Source organism: Sphaerodactylus townsendi, linkage group LG07, assembly GCF_021028975.2.
Source record: "Sphaerodactylus townsendi isolate TG3544 linkage group LG07, MPM_Stown_v2.3, whole genome shotgun sequence".
Taxonomy (NCBI): Eukaryota; Metazoa; Chordata; class Lepidosauria; order Squamata; family Sphaerodactylidae; genus Sphaerodactylus; species Sphaerodactylus townsendi.
The window spans coordinates 117,769,953-117,797,467 of NC_059431.1; the positions used below are offsets into that span (position 1 = coordinate 117,769,953).

The following is a 27,515-nucleotide window of genomic DNA, read 5'->3' on the forward strand; positions in this document are numbered from 1 at the left end:
GTTCGCAATAGCTATCCGTCTTGTCCCTTCTTAGCAGTTGGACTGATGGCTATCTCTTGGCAAGAAACTCATCTCTGCTTTGCTGACAACTTGCCTATTTTTTGACCCTCCGCCCAGGAAAAGAACAATGTTCCCAGAGCTTTGGGGTCACGTGGATGTCCTTCAAAGCATCTTACATCTCCCAGTCATGTCACTGGGAAGCTGAAATAAGTCTATGAGCTGATTGGTTGTTGGAATGAAGTAGAGGGCAAACATGTAGAGATCCAGTCTGGAAATCCACCAAGGTACAGTAACGATGATGCGGCTGGCCTCTACCCGGGCCAGGGCTTTTACAGCCCTGGCCCCTGCCTGGTGGAACACGTTACCACCAACTATCCGGGCCCTGCGGGATCTTGGAGAGTTCCGCAGGGCCTGTAAGACCAAATTGTTCCACCGGGCGTTTGGAGGGGCCGGCTGCTGATGCCCCCTCCCCTTTCCCCCTCCTTTTCTTTACATTCTGGGTTCTCCGCTTCTCTGTTTTATTTTCCAGGGTGGATCTATGAAGTTCTGTATTTATGATTGGATGCCAATATAATATTATTGATTGTTGTTTTAATGGGGTTTTTATTGTAACTATTGTTTTATTGTGTTGTTCACCGCCCAGAGCCCTTCGGGGGAGGGGCGGTATATAAAACTAATTATAAATAAATAAATAAATAAATAAAGTTGTATCTTTTGTCCTGAGCAGAGGTGTAGCAAGGGGGGGAAGAGCCCGGTGTATTGGTCCTCCGCCCCGCAACACCCCCACAACGCCCCTGGAACACACCACACACCCCGGAACGTCCTCGCCACACCCCCACAGGGGCGCGGGCCCGGTGCATCACACACACATCGCCCCTGTCCCCTTGGAGCTACGCCTCTGGTCCTGAGCATTGCCAGTCTGCAGTCAAGTGTCTCACTTCTTCCTTTCCATGTGACATGCTTCTAGCTTGGCTTGGAGAAATGTGCAAAATAGGTAGATAACATAAGCCGTCCCCCCTGCCTCATTCAGGGTCTATGTCTGGCTGACCTAGCACCTGCTGGGCTCTAAGGAGAGAACTTTTTGTTGGGGTGGGGGGACTTCACTTCGCCAGCTTCTCGGCTGTCTTGGTTGAGGACTCTATCCACCCTGTTCTTTCTGAATCCTTTCTTGCATGTTGTCTGACAAATTAAGTCTTTGGTACTTCACAGTTATATATACATAAAAGTGTAGGGTGGAGCAGAAAACCAGGCACAACTAAATGCAAGATAGTGATGTAGACCCATTTAAAGATCTCCCTGTTTTCGGTTCTGAACCCCAAATTTGCATTTCTTGTATTATAAACCCACCCACCCACCCCAACCTGCATGGCCCAGGCTAGCCCGAACTCATTAGACCTCAGAAATTAAGCAGGTTAGTACTTGGATGTGAGCAATGGTGGGATCCAAAAATTTTAGTAACAGGTTCCCATGGTGGTGGGATTCAAACAGTGGCGTAGCGCCAATGGGGTTGGGCGGGGCACGACGGGGGCGTGGCCGGGCATTCCGGGGGTGGGGCATTAATAATTTCTGTCACTGTAAAAAACTCTTACTGTTAAAAAAAAGTTCCTAATTTCCAGCTGTCCATAATTTAAACTCATTATAGCAAGTCCTATCGTCTACTGCCAACAGAAACAACTACTTCTCTAATTGACTGCCTGTCAAATACTTAATACTTTCAAATACTTAATTTTGTTTCTAGAAATCAAAAGAAGGATACTTTCCTTAAACAAAGAACTTTACCATATTTCTAAAACATGTTTTTAAAACAGCCCAACAGGGAGAATTATGTCCCGTTTTCTACCTTCGCTAACCAGCCACATAGGAAACAACAGGACTTTATGATTTTGGGACCTAATGGAATTTCTAACGGAAAATCAGACCCAATTAGTAACCCCCTCTCGGCACACACAAATAATTAGTAACCCACTCTCGGGAACTGGTGAGAACCTGCTGGATCCCACCTCTGGATATGAGACCACCAAGGAATATCAGGGTTGCTACCCAGAAGCAGATGATGGCAAACCACCTCTGAAAATTCTGTGAGGGTTTCCTATAAGGTGGCTTTGACAGCATATTCCAACATCACAATGGTAAAATCTGAAATAAGATATTTTTAAAAAATTGCAGGGTTCTTGGGAGGTTGGATTTGTTTCTACTGAGCAACCATCCTGGAAAAAATAAGCCATGCTTTTAAGCTCGACGTTGTTTCCAAGATAAAAGGGGAACGGTAATATTGACTGAATCACTGCCCAGAAAACCCACAACAGCCAGTTCAATAAGTTCTATATGTGTATTTTAAAATGTTGTCATGTGATTTTGTTTTTAGATCCCCTGGAACCAAGCTTAAGGTCCTTTGTAGACACTCATTCAGCCTTCCTCTTTTCTTTATTTCCATTTCACATATTTGAGAGTGGAAGTGGGCATTGACCTTCAGCAAGTTCCTTCCCAGACTGAGCCCTGCTTCCAGTTGAGCCCATGATTCCTCACCAGGGTGTATCCTGGGAGGGGTTTGGGCAGGTATTGCCACTTTCTGAGCATGAAGGAGTCACTCAGAGGGTGGGGAGAGGCAGTTGTGAATTTTCTGCATTGTGCAGGGAGTTGGACTAGATGACTCTACATGTCCTTTCTAACTGTTATGTTTCCGAGGTAGGCCAAGTAGTGAATGTTGCAACTGGAAATGCACATTGGGTCACCGGGGGGGGGGGGGGGGGGGGGGGGGGTTTTTCTTTAAAAAAACTGATCAATTTAAGACATCAGTGCAAATTCTCATTATCAGCTGTTCCAAATAGCTTCATGGTTCAGTAGCTCCACTTCCTATAGCCATCTTTATCCCCCTCCTAAAATAGGAATGGTAAGCAATTGGTGATTAATTTTTTTTATTTGAAAAATTAACACTGAATCCCTTTAGGTCCTGTCTGGCCATCCCAGCAAATTCAGTGCCAAGTAATTAGGCACCAACACTAATACTGAATTGTCAATGGCTGTCATGGCCAGATTCCACTGGTTGTTGTGGGTTTTCCGGGCTGTGTGGCCATGGTCCAATAGATCTTGTTCCTAACGTTTCGCCTGCATCTGTGGCTGGCATCTTCAGAGGTGTATCGCAGAGAGAAGTCTGTTGCACACTGGAGACAGGAACAAGATCTACCAGACCACTGCCACACAGCCCGGAAAACCCACAACAACCAACATTAATACTGTTTGAGCTAAACCAGAATTAGCTGCCACAAGACTTTTCTTTGGTCCCGAGGAGAGTCCTGCTCCTTTAACTGCAACCGTGAGTGACGCTGTGCAAGAACGGCTTCTTCTGGGCGCCCTGAAAACAGGAGTCCCCACCGGCAGCCTGCCACAGGCACAAGAAGGAATGCGGAGCTGTTCCAGGGGCAGGGACTTTGGTGCTGGCGCAGCGATGCATCCTCCCCTTGCCCCACACACAGCGCTGGAAAAGTGGGGCGGGCATCCTCAATTTGGCCGGGTTCTCTTCAAGAAGATTTTGTGCATATAATCCCAAAATCTTCCCTGATGCGATTCGTTGTGATGAATCATTGCTGTGAGGGCTTCGCTTTGATCGAGGCTCTGCCAGTAATCCTGCAGCCACATCTCTTTCCAACTGAAACACAGAGAAGAAAATGGAGTGGCCGTCAGAAAGAGGACCTTGGAATGCCCTTAAAATCTGGATAGTCAGATGCATGGAAGTGCCACTCATTGTCCTATTCCTAATGTCTCGGGGAAATTAAGTGCAGCCCATCTGAATTGGGAAGAAGAAGAAGAAGAAGAAGAAGAAGAAGAAGAAGAAGAAGAAGAAGAAGAAGAAGAAGAAGAAGAAGAAGAAGAAGAAGAAGAAGAAGAAGAAGAAGGAGGAGGAGGAGGAGGAGGAGGAGGAGGAGGAGGAGGAGGAGGAGGAGGAGGAGTTTGGATTTATATCCCCCTTTCCCTCCTGTAGGAGACTCAAAGGGGCTTACAATCTCCTTGCCCTTCCCCCCTCACAACAAACACCCTGTGAGATGAGTGGGGCTGAGAGAGCTCCGAAAAGCAGTGACTAGCCCAAGGTCACCCTGCTGGCGTGTGTGGGAGTGCACAGGCTAATCTGAATTCCCCAGATAAGCCTCCACAGCTCAGGCGGCAGAGCGGGGAATCAAACCCGGTTCTCCAGATTAGACTCCACCTGCTCTTAACCACTACGCCACTGCTGCTCCTTGATCAAAAGCTGATCAAAGACCTAAAGGTGATCAAGGGAGCTCTCCAGCAGTGTCAGCTGCTGAGAAGAAAATGGATGCCATAAACCATAACAAAGTAACAAATAGGAACTGACAGAGCCCCCTCCCACCCACCCCGACAATCTGCAATGGCATTGTAATAACAGGGGAACAATCTGAAGTATGGGGGAAAACAGCAGCAGGCTCCCTCTGGTGTGCAAGATCTATATGATCCTCTGTAATGTACAAATCCTCCAGCCAAGTTTCATTTGCTACCACTAGCTGCGGCGGATTTCTAGTTTACTGCTCTTGCCCAAAGATAAAACAAGCAAATGCTCTCTTCAGCATGTGCTATCTGGAAGGGTCTAAGAACAGATAAAAGCATTGTTAAAAAGGAAAACAGACATTGTAATAACACAATAAAATTTAAGACATCCAGGATGTTTCAGATCAATATAGAACACTTTTTGTGTAAGTGACAAATGCAGCAAGGAATTTATATGAACAAAACTGGAGGGACAATACAATTCCAACAAAACAAGACTGGATTTTTAAAATCACAGAATACGCAGAGATGGCAAAGCTGATGGTGTTTGTAAGAGAGAAAAACATGCAGAATTTCCTTAAGGACTGGAAACCCTTTATGGACTACCTACTGAAAACATATACAGATAGAGAATAATGGCAGAGTCAAGATTTAAGTGAAAACAGTGGATTAGACTGAAGTAGTTTTACAAGAAGGATTAAAAGTGAAAGAAATGCAGATATTAAGCATAAGCATGAAGCTAAATTTGCATTTGGATCCATAATGAGGTAGCTGGAAGTCACAATGAACGAACGAACGAACGAACGAACGAACGAACGAACGAACGAACGAACGTGTGCGTTTCTTTTCTTTTACTATTATTACTATAGTGGGGAGGGGAGATCAGATTTGACTTTTTTCCCTTTTTGTGTTGTCTATATGCATAAAATAAGTAAAATTTTCAACAACAAAAAAAGTTAAAGACATCATAAACTCCAGGATGTCCTTTCAGGGATAACAGTTTGGTTTTACACTTAGTCCTCACGTAAGCAGGGTTACATTAAAATAATGCTAATTGGGTATTTTTTATTTTTATGGAGGGGCTGTGGATGGCTCATTGCTGGAAGGACAACAAGTTCCATCAACATGTCAATGACTTATCAAGCCAAGTTTGTAGTGTCCGAAGGATTTCTTTACAGCCATGGAATAGAGACCAGAGGAAAGGAGAAAAATATTGTAAGTCACTTTTGGTCACTATGGTAGACAAAAGCTGGACATAAATATACTAAAATAAATACATAAAATGCACAGAGAACATTGCAAACAGCATTTTCTTCTGACATTTCACCAGCATCTGGGCCTGGCATCTTCAGAGAATCCTCTGGAGATGCCAGCCACAGATGCAGGCAAAACGTCAGAAAATGCTACTAGAACATGGCCATACGGCCCGGAAACCCCACAACACCCCAGTGATTCCGGCCATGAAAGCCGTCGACAATCCATTACAGATTGTTTAAGCCAGACAGCTTCTCCAGCTCCATCACGACCTTGGACCTAAGACTGAACAGACTACATGGCCTTAGGAGCAGAAAAATCAGATGAAGTGACCATGCCTGCAACGGAGCAATCCCACTTGGGGCCTGAGAATATCAGGCTGTTACTTAGAATAAGCAAGACAGACAGACACCGACCCCTTGCTTAGCCATAGATACAGGGAAGGCAGCACAGCACTTGCTGAGGCAGAACCACTAGAAGAAGAGTTTGAAGAAGAAGAGTATGGATGTACATCCCCCCTTTCTCTCCTGTAGGAGACTCAAAGGGGCTTACAATCTCTTTTTCCTTCCCCCCTCACAACAAACACCCTGTGAGGTAGGTGGGGATGAGAGCTCAGAAGAACTGCACAATAATGGGCAACACAGAGTTTCTGTAGAATAATCCCAAAGTACAAAGGTGAGCAGGAACTCTGAGGCTTGCTCAAAAGGTATTGGTATTCCGGCTCAAATAGTTTATTTTTTAACTGATGATAAATTTCGTTGGCAGCGTGAGCAAGGAATCCCATGAAAGGCCCAGGGGGGAAATCTTAGCCTCAGTTAATAGCCACCAGTCAGAGATCTGGAATTCATGCATCACAAGTTGGACCAGACTGTGAGAGTCAGAAAGAAAACAGACGTGCACCTAAAATTTGAAAGGCTAGAGAGTTAAGACGTACAAAAGGCAGCGGTGATAGCAGCAGAACCACTTGTAGGAAAAACTGCTGCACTTGGGAAGCCAACGGAGGGAGTGGGAGATATATGGCCAAGGTGTAGGAGCAAAAAACCAAGCTGCTCTGAATAAATTGGAAAAGAGGAATCAAAAATTTACAGTTCAAACTCACACGTTCATGCCAACAGCAACTGTACCAGCTTCCTTTCTAAAGCTAGGTAGGAGTCTTAGAAACACTGCAAGAAGCCCTTATAGAAGAGAAGAAGAAGAAGAGTTTAGATTTATATCCCCCCTTTCTCTCCTGTAGGAGACTCAAAGGGGCTGACAATCTCCTTGCCCTTCCCCCCTCACAACAAACACCCTGTAAGGTGGGTGGGGCTGAGAGAGCTGTGACTCGCCCAAGGTCACCCAGCTGGCGTGAGAGGGAGTGTACAGGTTAATCTGAATTCCCCAGATAAGCCTCCACAACTCATGCGGCAGAGCTGGGAATCAAACCCGTTTCCTCCAGATCAGAGTGCACCTGCTCTTAGCCACTGCTCTTAGCCACTACGCCACTACATAGTGGTGAAGAACAGGTGCATTCTACAAGGCCATCAAGAAGGCAATGACACTTGGCATACATACATTATACCAAGCTGCAACCCTTAACAACAACCATGAGAACATAGCCAATATTATCATCTTGGTGGCTGAGGCAGAAGTCTGCACAATCTGCCATTGTACAAGGAATGGCTTAATAGGATGGCTTATTCACAGCAGAATACTCAACTGGAAAACTGTTCAGTTTGTACCATGCACTGTACTTGTGTTAGTGGTTATGTCAGAGGGATATAGATGCTGGCAGCCTTCACTATTAAAAGTTAAACGACTTTAATATTCCATGGGATGAGCCACAGTTGCAAAATTTAGCAGCATAAAGCTATTGGAGTTGCCACCTAGTGACCTGTACCTGTCTCCTTCAGGGATGTCCTCAATGTTTCCATACCCAGGAGCTGGTGGCGGGCATCCCATATGTGATGGTTGGGCGATATAAGGCTCAGGAGCCGGCACTTTCCCACGAGTCCTCTTATGTTCCCTCTCTGCTGCCAGTCTGGCATTCTCTCTGTCACAGACAAAACACTCAAATCCATTCAGGTAATTAGGCAGGGTCAAGTCATTGACTCCCCATTCACGTTTCTCCAAGTTCTCCAGTAAGAAACGGTTCGTGATGCCACCGGGACCCTTATAGTCCAGGTATTTCACGTATTCGTCCGGGTTCCTGTCCAGGAAGTCCAGATATTCCGCTAGTTCTTTGGGGCTCCCGAAGTCGTCGATGAGGATGATGGAATGATTATCGGGCATCCAGTCTCGGACGGAGGGCGAGCCTCGATATACGGGGACGGCTCCGACATGCATCGGCCTCCAAAGTTTCTCTGTCATGTAGTCGTGGCAGATGGCGTTCTCCATGGCCAAGTGAAACTTGTACTGTGAGATAAAAGCCATGAATTCGGGGTCTTCTGTGGTCGCAGTGGACGTGTCCCTCAGCCTTGCAGTGGGAAGTTCTCGGTTGTTGAGGCACTCGCCGTAGGAATCCACCTGCAAGAGCAATAGGGTCAGCATCCCTGCCTTTGTGTGCGTGTGTGTGTGAGCTCCTGGCTTGCCTCTTGCCAGCCTCCTCTCTTCCTGAGCAGCAGAACAGGTGAGGGAGTTTTGCCCACTAGACTTCGCTTTTCTCATCACAAACTCATTCCCTCTCTCTCCAGCCATGTGTTAGTATGTGCCAGTGGTGGTGAACCTATGGCACGGGTGCCAGAGGTGGCACTCAGAGCGCTCTATGTGGGCACGCGCAAACAATGTGCCCCGCCCCACACAAATCTAGACTGGCCTGGGCCGCTGGGCTCGATTATTAGCATTAAACCTAAGACCTAGTTTTGTGGAAGCAGTGTAGATAACCCTGTTAAGCGCTGTTAAACCCCACTGATTTTCATGTGAAGAACTAAAGCACAATCCTTTACCTGGGAGTAAGCTCGGATGCTGGCAATGGGGCTTGCTTCTAAGTAAACCCTCCTAGGGTCGTGATTCACCCGTTGGAAGAGTTGCACGGTTGCTTCGAAGCAAAGCCACCGACTACTACCAAGCTTACTTCTGAGTAACGCCTGCATTGGAGCCAACCGTTTTTTTCTAAACTAAAACCTCAGTATTTAGGTTAAATGGCCGTGTTGGCACTTTGCGATAAATAAGTGGGTTTTGGGTTGCAGTTTGGGCACTCGGTCTCTAAAAGGTTCGCCATCACTGGTATGTGCCCTCACAAGACTGTGGACATTCAGTACATCACCTGGGGGCAGGTGTGCCTATGCACCTGCTGCTCGGGCACGGGGGCTCACCTGGACGTGTTGCATGAGGCTCACCTGGACGTGTTGCATGAGGCTCACCTGGACGTGTTGCATGAGGCTCACCTGGACGTGTTGCATGAGGCTCACCTGGACGTGTTGCATGAGGCTCACCTGGACGTGTTGCATGAGGCTCACCTGGACGTGTTGCATGAGGCTCACCTGGACGTGTTGCATGAGGCTCACCTGGATGTGTTGCATGAGCTGCCGGACGTAGCGGTCGCGGTCGGCGGGGACGTTGCAGTGGGACTGGAGGTAGAGGACCGGGGCGAGGCCCCTCCGGCGGGCGTCCTCCTTGCGGGCGAGGGGGGCGAGGGGCGGGCGGCGCAGGTAGGCCGGGCCGGGCAGCCACTGGAGGGCGAGCGGGTAGTCGGCGCCGCGGCGGAAGGTGGCCGTCAGGTTGAAGAGGGCGATGCCGGGCCGGTGCGAGAGCAGGTAGTTGTTCATGGGCGACTCCTCGTGGAAGAGCGCCCAGGCCTGGTGCGGCAGGCGCGGCAGCGGCGCCTCGTAGGCCCGGAAGTCCGTCCCGTAGAAGAGCAGCGCCCGCGTCCGCCGGTGGGCCCGCACCCGCCGCTCCCGCGTCGACACGCACCGGCCCCCGCCCGGGCACCAGATCCGCGCCGACGGCCCCGGGAAGTGCGGGAACAGCCCGCCGCTCCACCACAGCACGATCGGCGCCGACGCCCACCGGGCCCCGTCGCCCGCCTCGGCCCCGCTCCGCCGCCGCCACGACGAGCCCGCCGCCGCCGCCGCCTCGCCGCCCCCCTCCTCCTGGCAAGGCCCGCCCGCCGCCGACGCCGCCGCCTCGCACTGATCCGACGACGACGACGACGACGCCTCGCCCGACGACGCCCACAGCGCCAGCAGCAGCGCCGCCAGCGACCACCAGACGCCCCCGCCCCACCGGCCCGGCGCCATCAGGGACGCCGCCAGCCAGGAACTCCGGGGGCCTCCCCCCGCCCGCCCGCCCCTCCTGGCTCCACCGCCCGCCCCGCGAGGAGGAGCGCTGGCCTTGACCGGGGAGCAGCCGTCGGAAGAAGCGGCCTGCTTGCTGCTGCCGGCGGCGCCTCGAGGCTGCGGCCCTGGCGTCGGGGGGGGGGGGCGGGGGGGGGGCACAGAGGTCCTCCAGGCCGTGCAGGCGCCGGGGAAGGGAGGGGGGGGGGGGGGGGTGGGCACAGAGGTCCTCCAGGCCGTGCAGGCGCCGGGGAAGGGCGGGGGGGGGGGGATGGAAATGCCCGGCTAGGCAGAAGAGGGGGACACAGTTGCGAATAAACACGGGCGATGCTCGTTGAGGGTTTGGAGCGCTGTTCCGCACACACATTCACGACAGTGCGCGCCCCCCCCCCCATTACACAAGCTGCAGCCACTTCCCCTCCCCCTCCGCGATCTTAACATACACAAGAGCAAAGCCGGGATGTGGCCACTCCTGTTCTGAATCCAGGGCACACGGAGAACACTCTCATATTGCACTCCTGACATTTGATCAGCTTAGGCTAGGGGTGCGACGGATGGTTCGCGGACTACAACTCCCATCAGCCCCTGCCAGCATGGCTAATTGGCCGTGGTAGAAGGGGCTGATGGGAATTGTAGTCCATGCACCATCCAGAACACCACATAGGTAGACCATTTTTAAAAAGTAAAAACAACCCAGTTTAGACCACTGTATAAGTGCTGAAGCCAGTTCCAGCCAGTTTAAACAACCAAAACGTGGCAAGCTGGACTGGATCACGTGTATGGCCCCTCACAATTCTACAATTATATGTCCGCATACATACATACGGCTTTCAGCCACTGCTTTGGTATATATTTAATCAACAGAATGCAACCACTGATATATGTTGCAAAACCCAGTTGCTAGAACACTCTTAATGCTTTCCAAGTATTCATGGCATACATACAGCCTCCGTCACAAGAACACTGCAGGCCTTTCTCAGAAGTCTTTGTGGAAAAAAGAGAACACGGCAAGGTAATGTTTTAAGATAAAATACTGTCGCTCCAGCCAACCAGCAGCAGCAGAGCTTGGTCTGAGATTGCAAATGCGTTAACAGACCAGGTGCTCAGGAGCAACAGCCGCAGAAGGCCATTGCTTTCACATCCTACATGTGAGATCCCAAAGGCACTTGGCGGGCCACTGCGAGTAGCAGAGTGCTGGACTACATGGACTCTGGTCTGATCCAGCAGGCTCGTTCTTATGAAATGTCTCAGTGTGTTCATTTTCCTCCACCAAATGGTAAACAAAACCCACAGTAACGAGAGCCAAAATTTGCTCCTCTGAGAAAAGCAAGCGCTTTAAGTCCCTTTATTCGCCGCTTTATTCGCCGTGGAACTTGATCAGATCACCTCCACACCAGTCCTCTCCCTCAAAATCCAGGTTTTGGAAAAAATAATCAGTATTTATTTAACTAACAATGACATAAAATACATCTTCGTATAATTTTATTTCTTTACAAATCAGGAGATGCATAGGAAAAAAAAGTGAAAGAAAAGTTTGTGATCTTGCTCTTATATTAAGTCTAGGAGTTAGTATTATAGAAATCTGGGTTATGGAACCTTGTTTTGGGAAGCAAGTTTTCATGGGATTTCTGAGTTTTTGGTTGGAGACGGTCTGTGTTTTTTTCAGAGGGGGGGAAAGGGGGAATCTCAGCTATGCTTGCAAATCTGTACAAGGCCACTGAAAAGCTCCATGACCTGTGGCCAGTTACAGTTCTTCGATATTTCCCTTGTCTGTGTGATGAGAGGGAAATGAAAGGGAAGACGAACTGGCAGCAGAAGGACAATAATATTTACACACACGCACACGCACACACGCTAGAAGTCATGGAGACTAGAAGCCACACGCCTGGATGATGCCATCGGTCTTGCTCACGAGGAGTCAAGGGCGTGGTCTGTCTCCAGTCACGGTGCCGCCATTTGTCTCAAAGCCCCCCTCCCTGCCTTTCTCTTCCTTTGCATTTCAATGCTGCTGCTGCTTCAGTCCATCTGTGGCACTGTATGAACACTGTCAAGCGCAGCATTTACTTGGAAGTAAAAATTACACCAGCTTCCTTTCGAAAAATAACGAGCCCTTAGAATTCTAAAATCTCAAACTTACCCCTTGTCTCTGGAGAGCCCCGTTTCGCCCACCCCTAGCAAAATCCCCCCACTGCAAGTAGCCAAACTCACTGTTTGAGGACTTGCTGCTGAGCCGGTAAGAACCCCACAGGTGAGAATGGCTCCAGTGCCACCTGCCCAATTTGCCCGGGGCCAAACTCTTCAGAGCTATTAAGGGCTCAGAATCCACCCTGGCCTAATTCAAACCTTGTATCGTGGATATAATTTTTCCTATCTGAGAGTATTGCTGCGGTTGAAATGGAACACGCCTGCATCGTCCCCGAACATCAGCCTGCGCTGCTTTCAACAGTTTGGAATCCCCGTTGCCTTACCAAGTAGAATGAAGGGGAGAGGCCCTGGGCAGCCTCTAGAAATGGGTGCTCCAACCAAACCCCAGAAGATGGATGCTGTTTTCTTCAAAAAGATGGCAGTAACACCTGTGCACACCAACCCAAGGACAGATCCACCAGTCCCAGAATCAGCACCCTGTCCTCACACCTTTCTTTTTCTGAGGCAGATCTACACAACCACGCAATGGAGGCAAAGGTGTACCTGCTCTCTCACTCCAGGCATACAGCAGGGGCGACGGTGTTCTCTGGACAACCACAACTCAGGTAGTTTGTACACCGTATGTTGCTCCCTCCACTTAGGAGGAGACACTGGGCCGCTTCACTCGGCTCCTGCACTTTGAATGAACAGAGCCTGCCAGCCACACCCTTTGCTATCTGACGCTTTACTCCATTTCACAGATTATCACACACAAATGTAGCAGCTGCTGTGTCTTGAAGAGCAATCACTTCACCTGATGCTGAATCATGTCAAAGTAAACTGTTAATACCAGTACTGGGACGGTAGGAAGTGTAGACCCCCACCAAGCACAGAGATGCGGGTTTAAGACTGGGCATTCAAAAACTTGCCCTCCACCCCAAGAAGGTATTTTGCCTGTCCACGTCTCACTCTCTCCACAGGGCTTGGGATATGCTGAACCTCTGCTTATGCACAGTGTATTAAAAATTATGGAATTGTACAGGTTTCTATATTGTCCTTCTCAAAAGAACTGGGCCCGTTCCTCAGACGACCAGTGCGGAAATCCAGGGTCGTCACGCCCTCCTCTAGCTCAGCAGCTGGCGAATCTCCTTGTGCATGTGGCAGAGGAAGTCCACGTATGAAGCCCCTCCATTCATGCTCTTGTCTTCCACCAAAAAGTGTTTGAACAGCAAATCTAGTTTGTCCTCCTGCTTCACAATCATAAGCTGCAAGCAAAAGAAAAGACTAGTCAGTGTCCTTGGTATCCAGTGCTACTGGAGCCTCGGTTTGAAACTTTGGCTAACTGTCCCATGAAGAGAAGATTTTACAACCTAAGAATCTCCAGTACACTATCATAATTACCCCTTGGCTGCATGCGTGTAACAGCCGCTCCTTTCCCCTTCTGATAGTGAAAACTGTTTTATTACTGATGGATACCGCCCTGAGCCTTTGGGGAGGGCGGTATATAAATATAATTGATTGATTGATTGATTGATTGATTGATTGATTGATTGATTGATTGATTGATTGATTGATTAATTAAATAAATAAATACTGAGTGATGTAGGAACAGCAGCCACTTAGAAAGCAAGTACCCACCCCAGGTCACTGCTGGCTTTTTCCCTTTAATGCTGCTCAAAAGACTAGCAGAGAAGTCACCTTTGCTGCAAACCCCCAACCCCCCACCCCCACCTACAACTACTTGTGAAGATTTTAACCAGCTGAAGCAAGAATCAAAGTTACCTTCATGTAACGTGATCTTTGAGCCTGGAACATATCAATAATGGATCGTACTTTCTTTGAAAAGGGGTTATCCAGAATTGGGAGTGAGCACTGAAATACATGAAAAAGCCAGAACGTTTCAAGAACTGTTTCCGTCATTCAGAGGCATATCTAGGAAAAATGGGAGCCCGGGGACAAAATCTGAACACACACACACAGACAGGTGCCCACATCTACCGCCTGGAGCCCGCGCCGGCATCCAGGTCTACCACTCGAAGCCGCCACCGGCGTCCAGGTCTGCCGCCCGGAGCTGGTGCCAGCGCCCAGGTATACATGCGCCCGGGGACATGGGTTACCTCACATCCCCATAGGCAGTATGCCCCTGCCATTATTAACTAGCCAGCTAAGTTATTCATTTGTAACAACTTTCTGAAACCAGCAGCATTACTTAGAGAGTTTGCTTGGAACCTCTCACCACTGCAAGGACAAATCGCTTGCTTGACTCAGGACCCAACGACAGGCTGCCCACATGTGGAAGAAGGCTGCTCTTTCTGACAGCATTACGGAACAACATAAGAGCAACCCTGCCTGTTCCTTCAAGTCATCTATAGCCTACTGAGAAAATGAAGCTGAAACTGTCATTTCAATGAATTAAAAGGGATGTAGGGTTCTGGTGCAAGACAGCTGGCAGCCTCCACTGCCTGACCTCATGTGAACATTCTACCTGAGAACCAAACAGAACCCCCACCTCCTTATCCCCATTCCTTATCCCCTTATCTGCCTGCATTGGCTCCCAGTTGAATTCCGAATCATCTTCAAGGTGTGGGTTTTGACCTTTAAGGCCTTACGCGGCCTGGGACCCTCGTACCTTTGGGACCGCATTACCCCATATGTCCCGGTTCAACCTCTGCGTTCAGCAGAGGCCAACCTACTGGAGATCCCTGGCCCCTCAATGATGCGGCTGGCCTCCACTTGGGCCAGGGCCTTTACGGCTCTGGCCCCTGCCTGGTGGAACACTCTCCCTCCAGCTGTCCGGGCCCTCTCAGGACCTTGCCAGTGATTTCCTGGCAGGAGCCTGTAAGACTGAGTTGTTCCACCCAGGGCACTTTGGAGAGGCCAGCTTGCTGAGTGTGCCCCCATTCCATTCCATCTCATGGGTTCTCAATACCATCAAAGACCCATTGTCTCCCCCCTCCTCCTTTTAGGAGAATTAAGTTAAGTTTAAGTTAAAATAAGGTCTCCAGTGGGATGCCTATCCTAGGGAAGTAATTGCTTTGGTTTTAACTGTATTTATGGGAAAGCTACATTATGGTTTATGGTTTGTATGTTGTATAGCCCAGAAGCCACTTCCCGGGGGATAGGAAGGCGGTGTTATATTCAAATGTCACTAAATTACTAATTAAATACCTGTGCCGCTATTGTGCTTGTGTTGTGTGTGGCCACTGTGTACAAGTGTCCAGGAATTGTCTCTGAACATGGGGAGTGCTTTGAGGACTGAACATTGAAGTGTTTGTGGTATGGTTCCTGAGGTATAAGCATGGATGATAATTTCTCCAGGTTGACTCCAGATGAGTTTGGATTCACAGAACTTGACCTGGTGGGATTACTGTTGTGCCTGATAGTTCCCAAGTGTGGAATGTAGTCTTTTCCCGGCTCTTTGTCCTCACCTGCATGGTAACATGGTGATCCCGACATGAACATTCTCTGTCTTTCATATATGCAAGTTGTTGTTTTAGGGGTAATACTATCTAATACTACTAAGTGGTATTTTTGCTTTGTTTCCATGAGACCTAGGCATGCCATTTTGGGTCTTTTACAGGCGTGTGCTGAAAGTTCCATTTTTTATGCACAGCCTGTAGTTGAGATAGTCGTTTTGGGCTAGCTGCTTTGTGGCAGGGTACTACTAATGCTCACTACTACTAATTATTATTATTATTGTGCCCTTATTATTTATTGTGTATTGTGTGTGTGTATTGTGTACCCTTGTGTGTGAGAGCTATTATTCAATCCCACTCACCAGAGAACTGCCAATCTGGCTGAAAGACGAGACTCCAAAGAGGTTCTGGATCAGCCCTTGCTGAACGTTCACTCCTACCCACAGGAAAATATTTAACCCGTTTTCTAGCAGGTATATGTCACCCTTGGAGAGGCGCTCTTCAGAGTTTCTGATTGCTGTCGGCAAGGAGTCGCTGTTGACGTCTACTTTGGTCTGAAAAGATAACATGGGAGGCATTACCTTGCAGAGTACACAGATGTACTTCCAACATAATTCCTTGCAATATCCACTGAATCAGAAAGAACATGACCTGATCAGACAAAACAGAGCAGAGCCCTCAGAATCTCAGGCTTCATTAGAGAAAAGTTTCTAGGCTGGTCATTTGAAAACTACAACAAAAAGGAAAAGAAAAGCCACATTCCTCTGAGGGGATGTCATCCATATGCTGAAACAATTTTCAAGTGTACTGTTGAAGGCTTTACCAGCCAGATTCAACTGGTTGTTGTGGGTTTTCCAGGCTGTGTGGCCGGGGTCTGGTAGATCTTGTTCCTAATTTCTCACCTGCATCTGTGGCTGGCACCTTCAGAGGTGTATCACAGAGAGAAGTCTGTTACACGCTGTGTCCAGTGAGACGGGAACGTTTAGTGGACAAGTTTCCTTCTTCCTCTCCTACCTCTTTCAGTGTATTTGACTAACATAATGAATTACGAATACAGAAGGGCTTTTGCTAAGGCATGGCCAGGTATTCTGCGGCTTGCAGTCTGAGAGGACTGATCCATGGGACTCTCTCATAAAGTGACAGAGTCTGCTCTGGTGATTGTAGGCCCGGCGAGGATTTGTCCCTTGCAGAGATTTGAGGCTGAGCATCAAAGATTTTTGAGGACTGGTATATCTTCTTTTCCCAGAAGGTCAGATCAGCATAATTTCCGTTGGGCTGCTATTTCTCTCACTGTTGGGCAGATATTACTTTACAAATGGTGAGGTTTGTTGCTGCCATCATAAAGCTAACGATGACGACGAGGCATGCATGTGGATGTAAGCAGGGCTGACCTGCAAGCCAACTGCTCCATTCTGGGTCATTAGCTATTTGGATCGTCAGGTGGTTTTATTTTGAGACATCAAATGAGCATTAGAAATTTTAATTTTTCCTATGAAAATGTCTCAAATGTTCCTGTTTTTATTTGACGGAATCATTATTTCTATGGCTTAATGCTGATGCAATAAGGACAGACTGAACTAGCATAAGCCTGAAAGTTGTTTCTTGAGATCGCCAACACAGGAACTGTTTACCTTTCACTTTCTCATAGAGGCTTCAATCAATTCTCTTAGCTTCGGTTTATTCCAGTAGCCATGTGATTATGGCTACTGAAGACTTTTGTGATGGACAGAAGGTTGTCCTGCCCCTGAAGGGAAAACCAGCCACTCAGATGGGTCCATAGGAGTGCTGTTCCAACATCCAATCAACCTCCAGAAGGTGGATGATATGTCGGAGGGAAGACAGAAGGAGTTAAGTTCTGCCAGAGGGAGGCAGCAGAGAGCGCTCAGGTCTTTCTCAAGAAAAAGAGCAGACAGAGTGAAGGGTAGTTCGACCTGCTAGAGTGGCACAGTGTTGAGTTTTAACTCTGGGAGAGAAGAGAGAGCTCGACTGTTAGGACGGTCTCAGGTTATGAATGATCTTGGACAATGTGGAAAGCTCCAGGGAAAGGGCTGACTGGTGGCCGGGGGTAGGGGAATCCTTGTGTGAGAGAGGATCCAACCCAGTGGCTAGTCAATAAAAGTCTGTTTGTACCTGAAAGCAAGGTAGAAAAGTCCAACTACTCTTTGTAGTCATAACCAGTTAAAATCTTTGTGGCTCAGCTAGGTTTCTGCTTAGTCTCCCTCAGGGGTCTGCAACCTGCGGCTCTGCAGATGTTCATGGACTACAAATCCCATCAGCCCCTGCCAGCATGGCCAATTGGCCATGGTGGCAGGGGCTGATGGGAATTGTAGTCCATAAACATCTGGAGAGCCGCAGGTTGCAGACCCCTGGACCTGGAGGCCTGTGCTGCTCGTTTGTTCCTTTAAAACAAACCTGTAAATACATAAATCTTCTTAGTTGTTTATATATTAATGCAGCTTCAGTGATCTCAGTAATCCCCTTGTGAACCTCAACATTTACTTCACGGTTGTCAACCCAAAGCCTCGATACGCACTACCTGCAGGACAAGTGGAAACTGAGGGAAAGGTTTATAGTTCAAAACGAACCTAGGTCCCCAAAATCTCAGGAAGCTCTGTGTGTTGAGGAAAAAAGGCTGGTCAGTTTTCCTTGCAGAGAGGCACTTACCAGAGGCAAGAGTCTGGGGTAAAAGAAGACGTTTGTCTCCGCCACATCCATGGTGGTAACCAGCTGGCGGATGTAGGCACGGTCATCAGTGGTCACCTCCGACCCAGGCTGTAGAACATCACTTTTCAAGACACAGTTCAGATATACAGGGAGCAGCTTCATGCATTCAGGGAGAATCAACTGCAGACAAAGGGGCAGGAAGTCAGAGAAATGGCTCATAAGGGAAGCAGGGAGAGAGGAAGGCTGGCTCAAATCACAACCCATGTTGCACAGATCCAACAGAACCACCACAATTGTAGATGTAAAAGCTCATGGGATAAAGTAAAACCATCTTGAAGAGGCCTGTCAGTTTTCCAACCCAGATTTCATCAAATTGGGTGCAAGTACATCATTAAATCTAATCTCAAAGCCCAACAGAAGTTACAGATAACTTTGGGCTTGGCCTCAATTGAAGAAGAAGAAGAGTTTGGATTTATATCCCCCCTTTCTCTCCTGCAGGAGACTCAAAGGGGCTTACAATCTCCTTGCCCTTCCCCCCTCACAACAAACACCCTGTGAGGTAGGTGGGGCTGAGAGAGCTCCGAGAAGCTGTGACTAGCCCAAGGTCACCCAGCTGGCGTGTGTGGGAGTGTACAGGCTAATCTGAATTCCCCAGATAAGCCTCCACAGCTCAGGCAGCAGAGCTGGGAATCAAACCCGGTTCCTCCATATTAGATACATGAGCTCTTAACCTCCTATGCCACTGCTGCTCCTTGAAAAACAATTGAAAAACAAAGGAAAAATATTGCCGCTTAATAGCAGATGGGCTCTGAAAGCTGAGACATGCACGACTGAACACCCCTCTCTGGATTTTGTAACCAGGAGTCCTACTACTAGGGTGTCTTTCTAACAGACAGGTTCTAGGAGGGCACCCCCCATCCAGCTAACCAAGTACTGGTGGACACCCCTACTGGCTTAATCATTTACAAATAAAACTTGCAGGACATCTGCTGAAAGGAGATTGTAAGCCCCTCTGAGTCTCCTTACAGGAGAGAAAGGTGAGATATAAATCCAAACTCTTCTTCTCTTCCGAATGGGTTGTCAAGTATAACTGTCCCCATCCACTAACAGGGATGCCAATAAGATACAGTCACAGGACAGTGAAGGCAAGGCTAGGTGGCCTTCTGACAGCAATGTTGATTTTGTGAACTTGATCATGACAGAGAGGGTAGAAAAGGATGAAGAGTAAAAGAAGAGTTATATTTATATCCCCCCTTACTCTCCTGCAAGGAGACTCAAAGGGGCTTACAAACTCCTTTCCTCCCCCCCCCCACACAACAAACACCCTGTGAGGTAGGTGGGGCTGAGAGAGCTCAGAAGAACTGTGACTAGCCCAAGGTCACCCAGCTGGTATGTGCTGGGAGTGTACAAGCTAATCTGAATTCCCCAGATAAGCCTCCACAGCTCAAGCGGCAGAGCAGGGAATCAAACCCAGTTCCTCCAGATTAGAGTATACCTGCTCTTAACCAAAACGCCACTGCTGCTCCCCTGCTTAAGAGGGCAAAGAAGCATGAATGGACCGTGGATGGTTGTCGATAGATTCAAATAACGAGGGATTCATTTAAACAATTGTCTGCACCAAAGGGAGAACAAATCAGCAACAAGTTTTGTTTGTCTGTACAAGCCATTCTGAACTGCAGGATGGGGCGGTTAGTCCTTGTATCCCCCTAATTTAATCCTCTGCTGGCAAAATAGTCGCTCAAATTTTCAGAGAAAACAACCCAGCGGAGACATTCTGCTCTAGCAGGAGACTCCCTTCTGGTCACGTTCTATGCAGTCCAGCTGGCCAAGTCAACGTCCTTACCTGTCCAGCAGAAGAGGGGCTAGCACAGTTTTTTCGGTAGCAGGCCAGGATCTGGGCACACTGATTGATCAGCGTGTCTCTCACAGTCTTGACTGGATTGTTCAGAAGTCCACGATATGCTTTAGGGGGAAAAAAGGGGGGGGGGGTTGTTAGGAAGTTAAGTACATCTTGACAAGAAACCCTTGCAACTTCCCCCTTCCCAGGAATCCTACACTCCTCTAGTAAGAAGGAGAGTAGAAGAGTTTGGAAGTATACCCCGCCTCCCTTTCCTTGAGGAGATTCAAGGCAGCTTACGAACTGCTTCCCTTCCTCTCCTCACAACAGACACCTTCTGAGGTAGGTGGGGCCGAGAGCGTTCAGGGAGAACTGTGACTAGCCCAGGGTCACCCAGCAGGCTTCATGTGCAGAAGTGGGGAAACAAATCCAGTTCACTCCTCATGTGGAGGAGTGGGGGAATCAAATGTGGTTCTCCAGATTACAGTCCATCTTCTCTTAACCACTACACCAGAGGTCTGCAACCTGCGGCTCTCCAGATGTTCATGGACTACAAATCCCATCAGCCCAATTGGCCATGCTGGCAGGGGGCTGAGTGAAGTGTATGAATCCATGAACATCTAGGAGGCAGTTTGTCAGATCACTCACCATGCTGGAGCCAGGTACCCAACCTTAGGAAACTGAAAAATGATCCCTTACCAAATTTGGCCAAGAAGTTGATAAGCGTGTCCGTCTCACAGTTCCTATAAAGATCTGCCAGCTGCATGCAGCAGTTCAAGGACAGGTTGTGAATGCGGAGTCGCCTCTGTCCCGCACAGCTAGTATACAACATAGCACACTACAGCACAGAATAATATGAATATGTTACCATGAGATCTGCCAGATTGTAAAGTCTGACCAGTTTAAACAGCTAATACAGATTCTTCCTTTCTGAAAAGGATTTAACCTTCAGGTGCAATGACATTCAGAAAAGTCGCTGCAGTCTCCCTGGTGCTAATTCAACTTGCATTTTTTTCCCAAACGCCCGACACATATGCTCTTAATACTGTTCTCTGCCTTAAGTTGAAACGTAGATCATAAAGAAAAAAGTCACACTCTCGGGCTTGAATGTTTAAAAATGAGAAGGCAGAAATGCATTCCTAACAAACGTCCTCCCCACCAGAATCTCTCAAAATCCCCACTGCTGCTCCTCACGCGGCCTCCTCACCTGGAGAAGAGCTCCGCTGTCTTCGCTGAGCTTGTCATCGTGCTTGAACTCCACTGTGATGGTTTTGTCACAGTCCAGCCCAGGAAGCTCCACATCTGTGGTGTTGCTCATATAAAAGGCGCCAAAGAAGTCTGTGGCTCGGATGCCTAGAAGGCAGAACGACGTGTCAGAAAAGCCCTTGGAACATTCCAGCTCTGGAAGACCCCATTAAAGACAGAGGTCTTGACCGAGACTGGGTGTACAGAGAAGATGCCAGAATAAACAGACAATTAATAGTCCAGACAAAAACTGCTCCATGGTATAAACTATTTAAAAGAGATCACATTAGGAGCTACATATCCTGACCACTACACCTAACAAGAAACCTAAGAATAGCTTATAACTTCTATTAGATTTCAATCAATTGCCTTCCAGCAGTGCTTAGTAGGTAGATACTACCCTACGAGTACCATTTTTTCTCAGCGCTTTTGTATGCAATGTGGAAAACAAGAGCCTGAGGGATCTCTTTCATTACATACTCTCCTGTCCTTTTATATTCAGAAATAAGGGTAAAAGGTTTTTGGAACCAATACTACCTTAGGACAGCTCTTTTTTGTCCGATATTGATGAAAACTTGATTTTTCTTTATTATCCGATATTGGATTCCTCTATGTTTCTTACAAAGATGGCTCTCTTTGCCCTGGCGGCCTAGGAAATTACGAGCAAAAGTATTTAAAAGTGCCAGTGTTTGAACTGATGTTCCAAAGTACTGGAGATTAACTTAGACTAGCTGAAGAAGCTGCAAAAACATCTGGACGATGGAAAGTATTTGATGGGGCATTTTAATTTAAGAGATTGCGAATACTAATAATTTTATATTTTTAATGTAAAACTAAGTTATTGTTTTAATTTAAATTATTGTTTTAACTAAGTTAATGTTTTAACTGCATGTATCTCTGTATTGTTATAGCCAATGGCTCAAACAATAAATACTTGACTGACTGACAAGAGGTCTTGCTTATCATCAGCAACAACTGCACTAGCTGCAGCCAAACTTCAGCACATTTCGGACGATAGGTTGGATGCTACTGTTCGGTTCCGCTAACAGCAGAGCCCCCTGCTGAAGCTAGAAACCTTCCCCCCAACACAGGAGGCACCCTGAGCAGAGGTTCTAATATGAATGGAACACAGGGCTAAGACCGTGGACATGTCCTCTTCCACAGCCCATGAGCTGCCTCTTCGAAGGACTCACCGGTGCTTGTGCGTACTCTCATCACAGCGTCAAAGCCCACCTCTTTCTGCACATCTCTGCGAAGGTCATTCAAGAAGCGTTCCTGGTCTGTTTCTACCTAGTAGAGACACAGCCAAAGGAAGGTTTCATGCAGCTGTAGGGATAGTGGGAACACTATCTCCCAAAACAGCTCCACCTTCCCCACTGGTTATCCCGTTTAATGCAATGCACAAATCACACAAGCACATGCCCAAAGGCTGAAAGCAACCCTACTGCCACAATCCGCTTCTTTAAAAGCAATTCTTCCCCAGACTTCTAGCCACCAATCACGTACACGACAAGGACTCGTCTATCAGTTGATAAATCACAGAAAGCCAGAGCAAATAGTCAGGCAATTTCCAGCAAGCTAAACCTCGATAGCATCAGAGTTTGGTCCTGTGGAGCAGATGAAGGAGTACGAAGAGGACCCAAGTGGAGCCTTGTGCTCAGATCTGTAACTGAGCACTAGAGACCACAGGCTGCCTTTTGCAACCTCTAAACATTCTTCACTGCCGTCCTGATCCAGCTCTTTCCAGGAGGAGGAGGAGGAGGAGGAGGAGGAGGAGGAAGAAGAAGAAGAAGAAGGAGAAGAAGAAAGAGGAGGAGGAGGAGGGGGAGGAGGAGGAGGAGGAGGAGGAGGAGGAGGAGGAGGAGGAGAAAAAGAAAAAGAAGAAGAAGAAGGAGGAGGAGGAGGAGGAGGAGGAGGAGGAGAAGAAGAAGAAGAAGAAGAAGGAGGAGGAGGAGGAGGAGGAGGAGAAGAAGAAGAAGAAGAAGAAGAAGAAGAAGAAGAAGAAGAAGAAGAAGAAGAAGAAGAAGGAGAAGGAGGAGGAGGAGGAGGAGGAGTTTGGATTTATATCCCCCCTTTCTCTCCTGCAGGAGACTCAAAGGGGCTGACAATCTCCTTGCCCTTCCCCCCTCACAACAAACACCCTGGGAGGTAGGTGGGGCTGAGAGAGCTCCGAAGCTGTGACTAGCCCAAGGTCACCCAGCTGGCATGTGTGGGAGTGCACAGGCTAATCTGAATTCCCCAGATAAGCCTCCACAGCTCAGGCGGCAGAGCTGGGAATCAAACCTGGTTCCTCCAGATTAGATACACGAGCTCTTAACCTCCTACGCCACTGCTGCTCCAAGACCTCCAAACAGGGGCAGAGGCCAGGATCAGCCCCATTCACAGGGCGCAGACCCCAACCATCCCTTCAGCAACATCAACAATGGCAACAGCATCCAGTTGTTCTGAGATGGGGGCCTCAACTTTCTTGCTCACACACCACTGACTGAGGGCATCGTGTGTGGCCTTTGTGTCTTCTGCATTCTGCTCTGGGCATTTGGGGGCACTGCAGAAATGCATCACTATCAATGTTTGAGGCTTGGCTCTTTCTAATACTGGGGGTCGGGTGGGTGTTTTCTCAACACTCCACTCCCAAAACGGGCAGATTTCAGCCACGTCCTCCAGGGAACCACAGCACTGCTGCCACTCTCTCAGTTCCTTGAAGTTTATGACTTTATTTTGAACGTTTTTATGCTGCCTTTCCAGGAACGCCTGAGGTAGCTTACAAAATAAAAACAAAAACATTTAAAAGGTATTTTAAAAGATGCTGAAACCCAGACCAGCATAAAAACAGACTGCTGACAAATTACAGCAATCATTTCCAGGCTCGAATAGTGTTAACAATCAAGCCCTTTAGTCCGTGGTGGCGAACCTTTGGCACTCCAGATGTTATGGACTACAATTCCCATCAGCCCCTGCCAGCATGGCCAATTAATCACACTGGCAGGGGCTGATGGGAATTGTAGTCCATAACATCTGGAATGCCAAAGGTTTGCCACCACTGCCTTAAGTGGTAGAACAGAAAAGTTTTGGCTTGGCACCTAAAAGAAAGCAACGCAAGCACCACACGAGCCCCGAGGCATCCCACCAGCAAGGAGCTCAGAGAACAGCCCCCTGCTCCCAAGCCATGGATGGCTTGAAAGAAACAAACGGGCAGCCAGTGCAGATCCTGCTCTTTCGACTGGAATCCCAACTACAGTGCTGTCAGCAGGACCTTATAGTTGGGACTGTAATGCTAAGGTCACACCTGTAGCAGAAGGTGCTTGTGCAGAATTCATCTGAGCGAGACAATCTCATCCTCTGAAAGAGCATTTAATGAAGAAATTACTACGTCTTCTGTGTCTTTTTTCACTTAAGCCTGATGTACGCAAATTGGTGAGCCAAACAGTCCGGCATTTGAGAAAGCATCAGGCAGGCCAACTTACAAGCTTGACAACAAAGAGCTGCAGTTCTTGTAGTCACAGGGCCAGATGCGTTCTCAAGCTAAAAAGCTGGCCACCTCCTCACACTAACCCACAATGGCCCAAGGAAGACGGAAATGTATCTTCTGTCCCAAAACAAATATTCTAGAGGGACCCCGTCTCTATCCAGCACGCTCTTTTTTGAACTGGTGTTACCATCCTGGCAGGCGATACAGGTCTATCAAAACTAGGACAAAAGAGGCCTCAGAGACAGCTTCTACTCTAGAGCTGTGGCTATGCTAAACTCAGCAAGGCTTCGTGTTGATGTGTTTGGGAGGCTGTGTAGGGATGGGTGGAGGAAAGGGGAAAGTGAGGATGGGGGGGTATGAGTCTGAAATTGTAGTGCATCGAGTAGAATGCTGGCTGTAAAAAAATTTAGTTTAATGCGTGCACAATGACAATAAAATGCTTATGCTTATGCTTATGCTTGAAGTCAGCGCAGCAACCACTGCTGACTCTGCCCAAAAGACAGAGCTGAGCAGGCACTGCCGAGCGAAATACAAACCATACCTGGAAATAGGCGTATTTATAAACAGAGCCCCCAGTCTGATAAGGAACGACTCCCAAGGTAGCCACATCCAAGTACTGGTTTGGGAAAAGGAACAGATCCACACAGCACCCTTGGCTCACACATTCCTTGGCTAAGTTGCCATAGAAGCTGGTCTGAGGCTGGAACAGGGTCTAGGGAGAAAAAAATGAAAAGCAAAATGATCAGAAAGGGGCAAAAAAAAAATCCAGCACATTCCAGTTTGAGAAGGGGAAAAAAGAAGGCTGGATCCTGAGGTTCCTTCTGTTTGTGGACCGGCTGCTGGGCCAGATTTCCAACTCCTCCCTTCTCCAGCAAATCCCCACAGCTTTCCCATGGCTCCCTGACTGCCAGGAGGAAGTCCCACCGAGAAGTAAAGCAAGGGCTGCTTGCAATGTGGTGCTTAGGATCCCACAAGGGTCTGCAACCTGCAGCTCTCCAGATGTTCATGGACTACAACTCTCATCAGCCCCTGCCAGCATGGCCAATTGGTGCTGATGGGATTTGTAGACCATGAACATCTGTAGAGCTGCAGGTTGCAGACCCCTGCACTAGACCACTCCCTATCCGTGCCACACAACCAGCAGGGGGGGGGGGGGGGGGGGATCTTTCTGATTGCATTTCTAGGGCATTAGAATTGAATCACTATTGACTGCCATTCTTGAAGGCCGACCACTGTGTTTATGTCTGTTACCCCTTTCCCACCAAAACACAAACAAACCACCTTTCCAGGACCACAGAAGAATAACACTTGAATTCAGCAGCACTGAGGTTAATATGAGATCAAAGGAGCACAGGTGTCCTCTACTCTAAGGAAGCTGCTGTTGAATCCTCAGAGAAAAAGGTTTGTTCTTCTGCTTGCATTTGGACCATTTGTCTTTCAAGAGCTTCTCCTGAAAGGCATGAGTGTGCCCAGAGCGCTCAGGCATCCTGAAAGGAGCCCTGGGTCAGGAGCCACGTTCCTGGGACGCCTTCATGACTTCTCAGGCTGTCTGAAATTGCAGAAGGGAAGCAATTTAAACGGAGGAACTGGCATCACGCTGCAGGAACAGAACAGCTCCCTCACAGACAAAGCGGCCATGTTCCCAAGTGGCCGAAACCCCCACCCCCACCCTTGACAATGATTCTATTCTTGGCTTCCTGAGGGTTCATCAAAGTTCAGGCCATGATTATCGATCCAGGCCTGCGGAGGAACTTTTGTCCTAAGATCACGCAGGAGTCTGCCTTACAATACAATACAACGCTCTTCCTAAGAGCCCAGCCTATCAGCTTCAGCCTACCTACAAAAGGTGATGGGAGAGGCCCAGTCAAAAGCCCCCCTTCCCGCTTCCCTTCCTTACGAACCACTTCATCTAAACGCAGACCACTCTCCACTCCACACAAGACTTCATTTCCTTTTGCCCCTGTATTGCAATGGGGCTAGAGCAGTGGTGGCGAACCTATGGCACAGGTGCCAGATCTGGCACTCAGAGCCCTCTCTGTGGGCACGGACAGAGTGCCCCTCCCCACACAACTAGGCTGGCCTGGGAGGCTGGGCTCGATTAGCATTAAACCTAAGACCTAGTTTTGGGGAAGCAATGTAGGTAACCCTGTTAAGTGGTGTTAAACCCCACTGATTTTCATGTGAAGAACTAAAGTGCAATCCTTTACTTGGGAGCAAGCTCAGTTGCTGGCAATGGGGCTTGCTCCTGAGTAAACCCTCCTAGGGTTGTGATTCACCCGTTGGAAGAGTTGCACGGTTGCTTCAAAGCAAAGCCACCAACTACCACCAAGCTTACTCCTGAGTAACGCATGCCTCGGAGCCAACCATTTTTTCTAAACTAAAACCTCAGTGTTCAGGTTAAACTGCCATGTTGGCACTTTGCAATAAATAAGTGGGTTTTGGGTTGCAGTTTGGGCACTTGGTCTTGAAAAGGTTCACCATCACTGGGCTAGAGCCAGCCCAGAACTGCAGGCCAGAATGCTTCCGTGCTGCCAAGAACGCTGATCAGTTATTGAAAGGGAAAATAAGGTACAGTGGAACCTCGGTTTTCGTTGGTAATCCATCTGAAAAGAATCGACGAAAACCGAAACCGATGAAAACCAAGGCAAACTTTTCCATAGGAATCAATCTCAATCCAATTAATCCGTTCTAGGCACTTCAAAAAAACATACCAAAAACACATTTTTGGTGAATAAACATAGTGTTTGATGCTGAAAACAGTAACAAACAATAACACTAGGACCAGCTTCAGAGCCAGTGGACCAATGTCGCACCAGAAAGCTGCCCAAAGAGGTCTGTTTTTGATGCCTCTTTAAGATTTGTCTGAAATGGGGCAAGACAGTGTCATTAAACAAGTTGCAGACACGGCCTGTAACAGCTTTGTCCGGGTGATTTTTCTCCACAAACCCCTGCACCTTACTGCAAATCGATGAAAACCG

General features: G+C 48.2%; 2 protein-coding genes across 2 annotated transcripts in view; both read right to left on the reverse strand.

Annotated features, from left to right (window-relative positions):
- Positions 1–2,898: 2,898 nt before the first annotated feature.
- On the reverse strand, positions 2,899–9,857 carry FUT11 (fucosyltransferase 11). Its single transcript, XM_048503096.1, has 3 exons — positions 8,991–9,857; positions 7,409–8,034; positions 2,899–3,646 (listed from the first exon to the last, which is right to left on the reverse strand). Exons 1-3 carry the CDS (start codon positions 9,744–9,746, stop codon positions 3,499–3,501), a joined length of 1,530 nt encoding a protein of 509 aa, XP_048359053.1. The 5' UTR covers positions 9,747–9,857; the 3' UTR covers positions 2,899–3,498.
- Positions 9,858–11,196: 1,339 nt separating this feature from the next.
- SEC24C (SEC24 homolog C, COPII coat complex component) overlaps positions 11,197–27,515 on the reverse strand; it is a 53,877-nt gene continuing 37,558 nt past the window's right edge. Inside the window, 9 exon segments of the mRNA XM_048503095.1 lie at positions 11,197–13,171; positions 13,689–13,778; positions 15,685–15,876; positions 17,987–18,166; positions 19,830–19,948; positions 20,523–20,661; positions 21,031–21,176; positions 22,262–22,358; positions 25,079–25,249. Coding sequence (XP_048359052.1) covers positions 13,031–13,171; positions 13,689–13,778; positions 15,685–15,876; positions 17,987–18,166; positions 19,830–19,948; positions 20,523–20,661; positions 21,031–21,176; positions 22,262–22,358; positions 25,079–25,249 — 1,275 coding nt within the window. The 3' untranslated portion in view covers positions 11,197–13,030.

Excerpts from the sequence above, each read along its gene's own strand:
- FUT11 (XM_048503096.1), bottom strand. The coding sequence starts at position 9,746 with ATGGCGCCGGGCCGGTGGGGCGGGGGCGTCTGGTGGTCGCTGGCGGCG. Across the intron at positions 8,035-8,990 it reads GCCTCATGCAACACGTCCAG|GTGGATTCCTACGGCGAGTG; the intron begins GTGAGCCTCATG and ends TTGCTCTTGCAG. Across the intron at positions 3,647-7,408 it reads GACATCCCTGAAGGAGACAG|TTGGAAAGAGATGTGGCTGC; the intron begins GTACAGGTCACT and ends TCTGTGTTTCAG.